The sequence below is a fragment of the Alligator sinensis genome, unplaced genomic scaffold (genome assembly GCF_000455745.1).
Source record: "Alligator sinensis unplaced genomic scaffold, ASM45574v1 scaffold766_1, whole genome shotgun sequence".
Taxonomy (NCBI): Eukaryota; Metazoa; Chordata; order Crocodylia; family Alligatoridae; genus Alligator; species Alligator sinensis.
Window position 1 is genome coordinate 532,804 of NW_005842390.1, and position 9,122 is coordinate 541,925.

At 47.0% G+C, this 9,122-nt stretch overlaps 1 protein-coding gene across 6 annotated transcripts in view; it reads right to left on the reverse strand.

Moving 5' to 3' along the window:
• Nucleotides 1–692: 692 nt before the first annotated feature.
• Nucleotides 693–9,122, reverse strand: part of PTPN7 (protein tyrosine phosphatase, non-receptor type 7) — a 23,278-nt gene continuing 14,848 nt past the window's right edge. For all 6 annotated transcript variants that reach the window (XM_025211152.1, XM_006029637.3, XM_025211153.1 and 3 more), the window contains 4 exons: nucleotides 7,766–7,876; nucleotides 6,501–6,658; nucleotides 4,297–4,410; nucleotides 693–1,198 (listed from right to left, as the gene is read on the reverse strand). In XM_025211152.1, the coding sequence (XP_025066937.1) occupies nucleotides 1,105–1,198; nucleotides 4,297–4,410; nucleotides 6,501–6,658; nucleotides 7,766–7,876 (477 nt within the window). In that variant the 3' untranslated portion in view covers nucleotides 693–1,104. The remainder of the gene's footprint in view (nucleotides 1,199–4,296; nucleotides 4,411–6,500; nucleotides 6,659–7,765; nucleotides 7,877–9,122) is intronic.

Consider the following 9,122-nt stretch of genomic DNA (forward strand, 5'->3'; position numbering starts at 1 on the left):
GCACTTTCAGTCCACAGTCTTTAAGAAAGCACACTCTTCTGTTTGTTTTAAATTGTCTAGTCATATTTTTATAGCCCGTTTCCACCTTAGAACATTTTTGTCAAAGTCTTTTCTTTTGTTTTCCCAGTTTTTCCCCTCTTTACTCTTCTGTTTTGTCACTGAAAAGGGGTGAGAGAGGATCAGTGATAAACTAAAAATGCATTTTGCATGTTCTGATTTCATTGGAAAAACAGACTAAAAAAATCTATTTAGGGAAAGGACCATATTTTAACTGAAAAAAATATTGTTCAGACTTATTCAGCCAAATCTATCTAATAATTTATTACTCCTGAAGACTTTACAAAGTTTATACCAACCCAAAAGGAGGAGAACAGACAATGAAATTTAAGTAACCAGCTATGTACCTTGAGTAGTTAATTGTGAAATTGAACCATCAGCAAAGAACCTATTGCTGAAATTTGCTCACGTAAAGTATCCTGACAGTTCCAAAGAGATAACTTGTTCCTGAAAATCAACGCTTCCTCACAAATGAATCATAAAGCAGAAAAAAGGGTTCCATTTATTTTCAATGCAATGTAACCAGTTCCAGTTCTAACTTGTTTTATATTTTTGAATGGTTTAAATGCAAACCATGCTATCACCTCCTACCACAGATCCTGGACCTTAGCACAGTTTGCTGGCACAGTTGGGGCTAAAACATTATGTGTTAAAAAAAAGCAAAAAGCTCACTTCTGCCAGTGAAATCTAACTTAAACTCATTGCAAAAGGTGCCTCCAAAATCCACCAGTGTCTCCTTTTCTTGTCCAAACCTGTTGCCAAGCCAACCTATTACAGCATCATTGTTTGTTGGACATTTATCTTCAGCTGTAGTTTAAAACACCAACTACAAGATGCTACTAGGAAATTAAGCAATCAGATTCAGGATGATTTGGTTACGGCCATTTTCGTCATGGGAAATAAAGTTCCTTTCATGATGCTGCCGTAGTGGCATGGTGTGAGCAGAAGAGAACCATGGCTTTCTTCTCCTACTGTTATTGCCATTGGGTTTGCTGCTGGTGACCTCAGAGTGCGATGGTGACTTTGGAGCCTAGCTGCAGGCCAGGATTATGGGCCAGTTGTCTCAGGGAGTTGCAAAGCATACAGAGCCAGTGTATGATGGAGGAACTGGTATTGCTCACTGGTCTGAATCATTCCTCCTCTGTAAGAAAGAAACAGGTCAGTCTGATGTCGAAGCAAAGGGCAGCCATCTCATCTTCTAAATCCTTGGAAAAGCCACTTCTGCACAGGTATTCCAGCCCCCTCTTGTATTTCCAAATAACCAGAGTGAGAGTAACCTCATGAGCTATAACCTCACTGACTAGAATTCCCTAACAGCATTGGGATTTGAAAGTCATTATAGGCTAGATTAGGGAACGGATTCTGTTCTTGCTTCCCCTGGTTCTGATCTGGAGTAACTCCCCTGAGGTCAATAGTCGGTTCAGGACAAACACGGGTAGGTAACAGAATCTGGCTCTACATTTCTTAGATTGTTCCTTTAGCAAGTAAATGCCTCATTTCAGCAACTAAGAGTGTGTACAGAAGTGCTCTGTGCATGTTATACAGTGTTGTAATTTAGAGCACTTTTTATAGCACTATAAAGTTACAGCACTCTAGTGCAGTGTTTGGCGGGGGGGAGGGGAGCACTGAGCTTCCCTGCACTTTCCAGGCTAGGAGGCAGGGGATGCTCTGCAGCCTCCTGGGACTTCTCCACTGGTCAGGAATTTGACCAGTGTACAGAAGTTTTTTAAAGCGCTATAGGTTGCTAAGGTGCTATAAAATACAGTGCTTCAAATTTTAACAAGGGGTAATTTAAAGTACTGTACCCATTTTTAAAGCGCTGTAAAGCTGTGAGCTTCTGTTAAGTCATGGCAATAAAGTGCTTTAAATGGCAAAAAAGCAAATAACTTCTGTACACACCCTAAGTGCTGGGTGTCCAGCTATGGGCTTAGATGAGCTGTTAAGATAACTAACTACCTGTGAAAAATAAGCTCATAATTTTAGTACTGTTGAAATAATGTAGCCATGATGATCTAGGAAATATGGGAGAGGCAAGAGTTTTTGTGGGTGATATCTTTTATTGGCCCAACTGTATGGTTGGGATAGATTTCAGCAAGCTTTGGGGTATCACAGTACCCTTCCTTGGATCTCAGTGAAGGGTGCTGTGATACCCAAAAGCTTCTCATAGTTTTACACACTTGTTTCCTAGAACTGGACCTATTGAAAGTACCTCCAAGCATAGGGGTCACTAGCCATGTCTACACAGGACACTGACTGCGCAGGAGCTCATTACTACTACATAGTAGAACTGCATGGTAAGAAGCGTGACACGACACTACTGCATAGTAGTAATGAGCTACTGCACAGTCAGCATCACCTAAAAGTTGTTCAGCGATGCTACTTCGCAGTAACTCCAGTTACTGCACAGTCATTTAGTACTTGTATGTGCAAGTACTAAATGACTGCACAGTAACAACTGCACAGTCCGTGTCTTGTGTAGACACAGCCACTGTGAGGGGATAAGCCAGTTCATTCATATGACTAGGAGCTACAGCACAAATGTTCCTTTCGCAGCCTCTGCTGCAATGGTGCTTTGGAAACAATGAAAAAGGAGATAGGTTCTCCTATCTCCTTGTACCTGAGAGCTCCAGATGAGCAGAAAAGACTCTCTGGTGACCAATTTTCAGCTCAAAGCAGGTCAGAAACTATAGTGGAACATCTTGCTTGATGCACGACACAATTTTGGCCAGATATTCATGGGTTCAGCACCTCACACCTGGTGCTAGGTTTTCAGGACAGCTTGCCACTCAACCTGCTTAGCTGTTCTGCAAATTTGGCTATCTACTTTAATGTCCAAATGGGTGCTGAGTGCTTTTGAAAATATGGCTCTTGGAGTCAAGCCAATGACAGCCAGGGCACTTAACTATTTTATTAAGGGAATCAGATGGAAACTGCTTTCCATGTATTGGGACTGGGATTGTCACTTGCAGAAACAGCTGAGATGAAGAGAATGGAGAATCTTCTTTCCTCAGACATGCCATCTGCTTCCAGGCCAATGGTGTGCTGAACCCAAATAATTTTTCCCTGCATTTTCAAAAGAACTAGGGGAAATCCCTTTGGGTTAAACCAAACTATTTTTTTAATTGCTTGTCAAACCGAAAAGTCAACACATTCAATTTAGGACCAAATGAAATGTCTTGTTTTGATTTTCAGTGATTTTTAAGTGTTCTTAATTAAAAAATATATATTTAAAGGAATTTCAGACAAGAATGAGTTTTGACTCTATACTTGGAGTGTTTTGCTTTGAAACCATTTACATGAAATGGCAACATATTTTTTCAGTTTTTTTAATGCTTTTCTTTTGAACCCAACAACTTGGCAAAATTAACATGAGATTGCAATGTTGTGGTACTGCTGGACTGAAACTATAGTCATGATGGTCTAGGAAGCAAGTGGGAAGCAAGGATTTTTATAGGTGATATATTTTATTGGACTAACTGCATGTTTGGGGGAGATTTAGACAACCCTTCAGGTACAAGGCCCCTTCCCCAGGTCTGAGAAAATCTGAAGAAGGTGACCACATGCCTGAAAGCTTGACTAAATATCTTCCAACCATGCGGTTGTTCCAATAGAAGATATCACTCCAAAAATCCTTGCCTCTTGCATAAAATTATAAAATGTTTTGGTGTTTCTAAGTCAGCACTTTTACCAAAATCCCTAAAAAGATTCAGTCTAAGGCCTTTATCCTGCACTACCCTGGATCCTTCCATACCTCTCTGACAGACTGCTGAGCCAGCAGTGCTGTCATCCTAGCTCTTGCTGCCCTCCACGTCTGAGGTGGGGTGCTCCAATCCACCTGCTCCCTCTCCCCCCAGCACAAGCTGGGTAAACTCCAAACTGAAGCTCCCTCCTTTCTCTTCTCCCCCTCTCATCCTACAGATACCACTGGAGCTGGGGAGGGGCAGGAACAGGGGAGCTAGGGGAGAGAGGCTGCAGACAGGCAGCTCCTCCTGGATTGGCTTCAAAGTGGAGCTCGACCCCGACCCCTCCCAATCCAATAGCCAATGTCTGTTGATTGTTGGGGGTTGCTGTAACTCATGGCACTTTTTGTGAAGCACCATGAGTTACAGAAGGGAGCTGTACATCTGTCAGTGCCCCTAGATTTAGCTTGGAACAACAAAGCATTTACTCCCAGCTCTGTATTGTTCCTCTTTAGTATCCCAATATGGCCATGAACCTTTATTGTCTCTTAATACATACCTATCTATGCGTAGTTGGCACACTATTCCCAGGATGTCCACCTCTCCTTTGTCCTTCAGCTGTTGGCATCCGATCCTGGTAGCAATAAAGCAGCCTGTCCGGCCAATCCCTGCACTGAATAGAACCCAAAAGGCCCATTAAATCACAGCTAGGCTGATGGCAAGGGGCACTGGCTCATTTGAGGATGAGACACAAAACCGTTTGCTTCCAGGTTTCAGCTCACTGCCAGCCCAGTTTGGGAGGAAGGGCAGACTGGTCACATCTGTTGCCTAGTTGGCTGCTTCAGTTTGGTTCCAAATGGGCACTGCAGCTATCTACCCACAAGCGGGCCCCTTCATCCCAATTTCAGCCACCTATTGATCATTCTCAGGCTAGGTCTTTGCTGCAGACTCCTGTTAGCAGAACTCTGTCAGTCAAGAACATAATGGATATGTCTACATGTGCACATTTGCTGCACAGTAACCAAAATTATTGCACAGTACCAGCGCGTATCTACATGTGCACACCCAAATTGTGCAATTAATATGGTGACTTATGCTGATATGAGCATAAATTTGATACCTGCATCATGCAAGTATCAAATTTATGCCTGATTAGTTACTGTGCAGTAACGTACATATAGACTCTTTACTGCACAGTAACACTGTGTGTGTGGACTGACTTGGGACTAAGTTTAGTCCCAAGTCAGTCCACACACAGCATTAATGTGCTTTAATGCCTGCACATGTAGATGCCAGCCTATTCTCACTTACTGTGCAGTAAATTTAAGCCAACATAAATGTATGTGTGGACATGCCCAATGTGATGCAATCCCTGAGCAACCCAGCAGAGCTGACAGAACCTCTAGTGCAGGAGCATTTATATCTGAAAGCTGTATTTCCACCACCAGCTCTTGTCAGAATAGCTGTTTGAACACTAGGAGCTCCTTCCTGGTATGAGCTACCAGGATTCCTATGCTGGTAATGTGCTTGCAGTAGAGTCATAGTTAGTGTCTACACGGTCTCAGTACCTTTGGATCTGAGTACCACAATCTTATGATACTGTCATGTAGAACAATGTTATTATTCCCATTTTATGGATGGTGAACTGAAGCACAGAGGACCTAAGTAATTTCAAGGTCATACACATGACCTAAATCAAGGTCATACAAATACACAGAATTGGTAGCAAAGCATGAACCTAAATCTTGTAAATCCCAGGCAGACACCCAGACCTGAACTATCCTGCCTCATTTGTAGGTCAAGGGGTGAATTGTCCAGGGAGAATGGACTCCTGAGTGGAGGTAACAGCTCTGGAAGGAGGTGGGGAAGCTTGTACTGTCAATGCATCTGCTTTCTGTTGGTAATGAGAGAACCTCATTCTAAAGGGAGGTGGTAACACATCCCACCAGCACAAGATTCACATGGCAAGTATGTGATGAGTCAGTGAACAGGTTTAAAGACTGCAAGAAGGTTGTCTCCCTACATGGGATCCATGTGGAAAACTGCTTTAAGACTCAGACACTGCCCTGTACACACTGCATTCAGATTCAGCACATGTGTATGTGGTTGCATCCACTGTCCTACTATGAGGCTGACCAGCTGGAGTCCAGGCTTAAGAGTGCAGAAGAGACTCCCACCCAGCTCTTGCTCTGAGATGGACAGTGAATGTGGGATGCTGGCTCTGCACTGTTACCTCTCAGTGGGATGTCTACGTGGCACAAATCAGTGCCATGTAGCTGAATGCTGAAACAGCCAAACTGGGTTAGTGTGGCACTCTGCCATGCTGCATTTTGACAGAGCTTGTTACCCCAAGGGGAGCACTGCAATGAAATGGCTGCACTGCTTCAGTCTGCAGTGATTCCCCCATCAAAACTGGCCAGCTCAGGAGTTCATGTGAATTTTGCTTTCCAGGTTTATGATACTGGCCCCAGGGCTTCCTCCCATTCTGTACAGGCAAAGGGAAATGGTGGAGGCAATGTGGCTTTGGAAATTAGGCAGGATACAAAATATAGGGCAAATTCTGTGGTTATAAGTCAGCAATATTAGACCCAAGGGAAGAAAGCAACAGCACAGCTGGCCTCATTCCACTAGTCACCCACCTCAAGTGGATCAGTGGGAGGCCAAAGCCTCTCTCCCACCCTCACCAACTCATCTGCTTTCTGGTCAGACAGAAGCTGACTCCAAATGCTTCCTTCCACACTAGGGTATGGGAGACGCTCCTACCTGCAGTGGACAACAATGGGCCCCGGGGGGGCTGCAGCCTTCTGGATCTCTTCTACCTCTGACACCAAGTGCAGCAGGGGCTTGGCAGACTCGGGGGTCTGCTGGTCCGGCCAGGAGGGGAAGGAGATGTGCTTGACATGGCGACATTCATCTTTTAGCTTCCAACCACGAGAAAGGGGTGAGGGGAGGGGGGAAACAGAGGTACATGAGCACCCACACAGAGCGCTGTCCAGACACAATGTGAGCACTGCCCTCCCAGTCAGGATGCTGCCTTCCCACCCCAGGACACCAAGCATGACTGTCTTGCAGCCAAAACTGAACCCCTGCAGGGATGAATGGTAGCCCAGACTGACCATGGCAGCACTGGCAGTCGAGGCTAATGAAGGCATCACCAGCAGTGCATGGAGACAAGTCTGTCCTAAGATGCTCAGCTCAGCAAGAACGTGCCCTGTCCCCTCCCCTGTCACTCAGCTATGCCAGGCTCTGCGCTTCCCAAGTGAGATTCAACCCCAAGATGCCAGGGCCTAAATTCAGCTCTCCCTTACGCTGGTGTAAATCCAGACTCATTCCACTCTAACACCAACTCCAGGCACCTTAGCGAGGCCCTCTAGACTGTACTATGATGCTCAAGGGCAGTGGTGGGTACAGAGCCTGTCTGGAGCAGGAGCTGCCCTTGTTGGGAAAGGGATGGTGTTGGAACAGGATTTGAGGTCAAGGAAGAGTGTTGTACAAGGAAACCATCCCCAACCAGGAGCAGAGAGACCCTTAATCACACAGGGCATTTATACACATGCTCTGGGGGCGGGGGAGAGGCTGCTTTAATTACAGCAGCTCCAAGAGCCACTCTAATTAAAGCACCCAGAGATGTCTCATGTATCAGTGTCCCTGTGCTAAAATGGCAGCAGGAGCACTTTATTTAAAACTCGTTGAATGAGCTTTAGATAAAGCACCCCCACCACCATTTTTAAGTGTGGGGATGCTGATACACAAGATGCTGGAGGCCGCTGGAGCACAGTGATTACCACACTCCAGTAGACTCAATTAATCAAGTCCGCTCTGACACATTGTAATTACAGTGCATCAGAACAGCCTTGCTGCTCGTGTATAGGCGCCCACAGAAGTGGGAACCCTGACCCCGACCTGTCTCCCAGAAGACAATCTGTCCCCGCATTATGCATTAACTCTTGTTGTCCTTTTGAGAAGCCCCATGGCCTGAGTCCACAGCTCCCCCACTCCCAGCACCGCAGGACAGGGCTCTGGCCCACCTGAATTGAGAGGTTCCGGACCACGTACTCTGTGCGCTCGCTCACCCCTCTGACATGGATGGTGAAGGGGCCGTAGGTTGCTTCTTTCTCAGGCCAGTAGTGGACGCATTTCTGAAAGCAGAAGGTGGGGACTGGTGGTGAGGGGGCTGCAGAAGGTACCTGCCTAGGGGCTGATGGTGGCCAGCATGTTGCTCTCAGGGTGTACCTGCACTGATAGTCAGGTTGTCCCAACCTCCCAGACCTCCCCCTGCCCCCACACTGGGAAAGGGACCCACTGCAAATGATGTGGAGGGTCAGGGGAAGCCAGGGAACTGGCCAGAAGGGTTTGATGGGGCTTGTCCGAGAGGGGATGGTTTAGGGGCAGGTCACTGGGTTTGGGTGTGGCTGAGTGCCTAAGACACTGCAGGTGTGTCCTCTGTCCTTCCAACATCTGCTGCATGCCCCTCTTGCCCCAGAGGTGTCACAGCCACCTCCATGCTGGGCACAAGTGCAGGCCCTCCCTGCAGGTAGCTGCAATCAGGCCCTTCCACCTCCTGCCAGCACCTGGGAGCAATCAATGGGAGGCTGGGAGAGAAGATGTGGGGCCAGTGCAGAGACTGTTGCTTGGCTGAAAGGCAGCAGCAGGGGGAGGGAGCAAGGGGATGGACAGGCTTGGGGCCAGGAGGGAAATGAGTGTAATGGCTGGAAATCCTCCAGGTCGGTTGTGCTGGACCTAGGCCAAGATGCTTGAGCCAGCAGAACCAGTTAGGACAGGAAGAGATTGCACTGAACCAGGCCACCTGATCATACTGCATTCGTAGGGCCAGCTGCCTTCAGCCTGGTCTCTGGCCCCCTGCCTGTATCTACCATGCTGGCTAAGAGCTCATATCCCAGAGCAGAGCTGCTTGGTGCCTGGGGAATGAAGCAGCTGATTGCTGCTGGCTCTGCTCCACGTAACTGCCCTAATTCCCCTTATCCTATTAGCACATCAGCAAAACAGGTTCCTGAATAGCCCATGGGTGGAAATCCTAGTGGCCAGGGACACTGACGGGGCAGGCTTGTCTGAGAAGAACCACACAAGCTTTCCAGAGCTCCAGTCCCCCAATGTTGCCTGGAGGCAGGGCCAAGAAGCATGCCTTAAGCTATATACAGATCCTTCCCTCACTCATTCTGGTATAAATCAGGAGGAGCTCTGCCTCCCACATGCCCTAGCTGCTATTTCCATGCAGAGCTGGTGCAGTCAAGTAGATGCCCAGAGCCCTGGGTTGGGAATCTCTGACTGCAGAGCAGGTCTGTCTTGTGCCCCTTCTGTACCTGGTCTTCCAGGTCAGTATTAACCATAGCCCCTGCTCCAGGCTGTGGCCGAATGCCAGGTCTT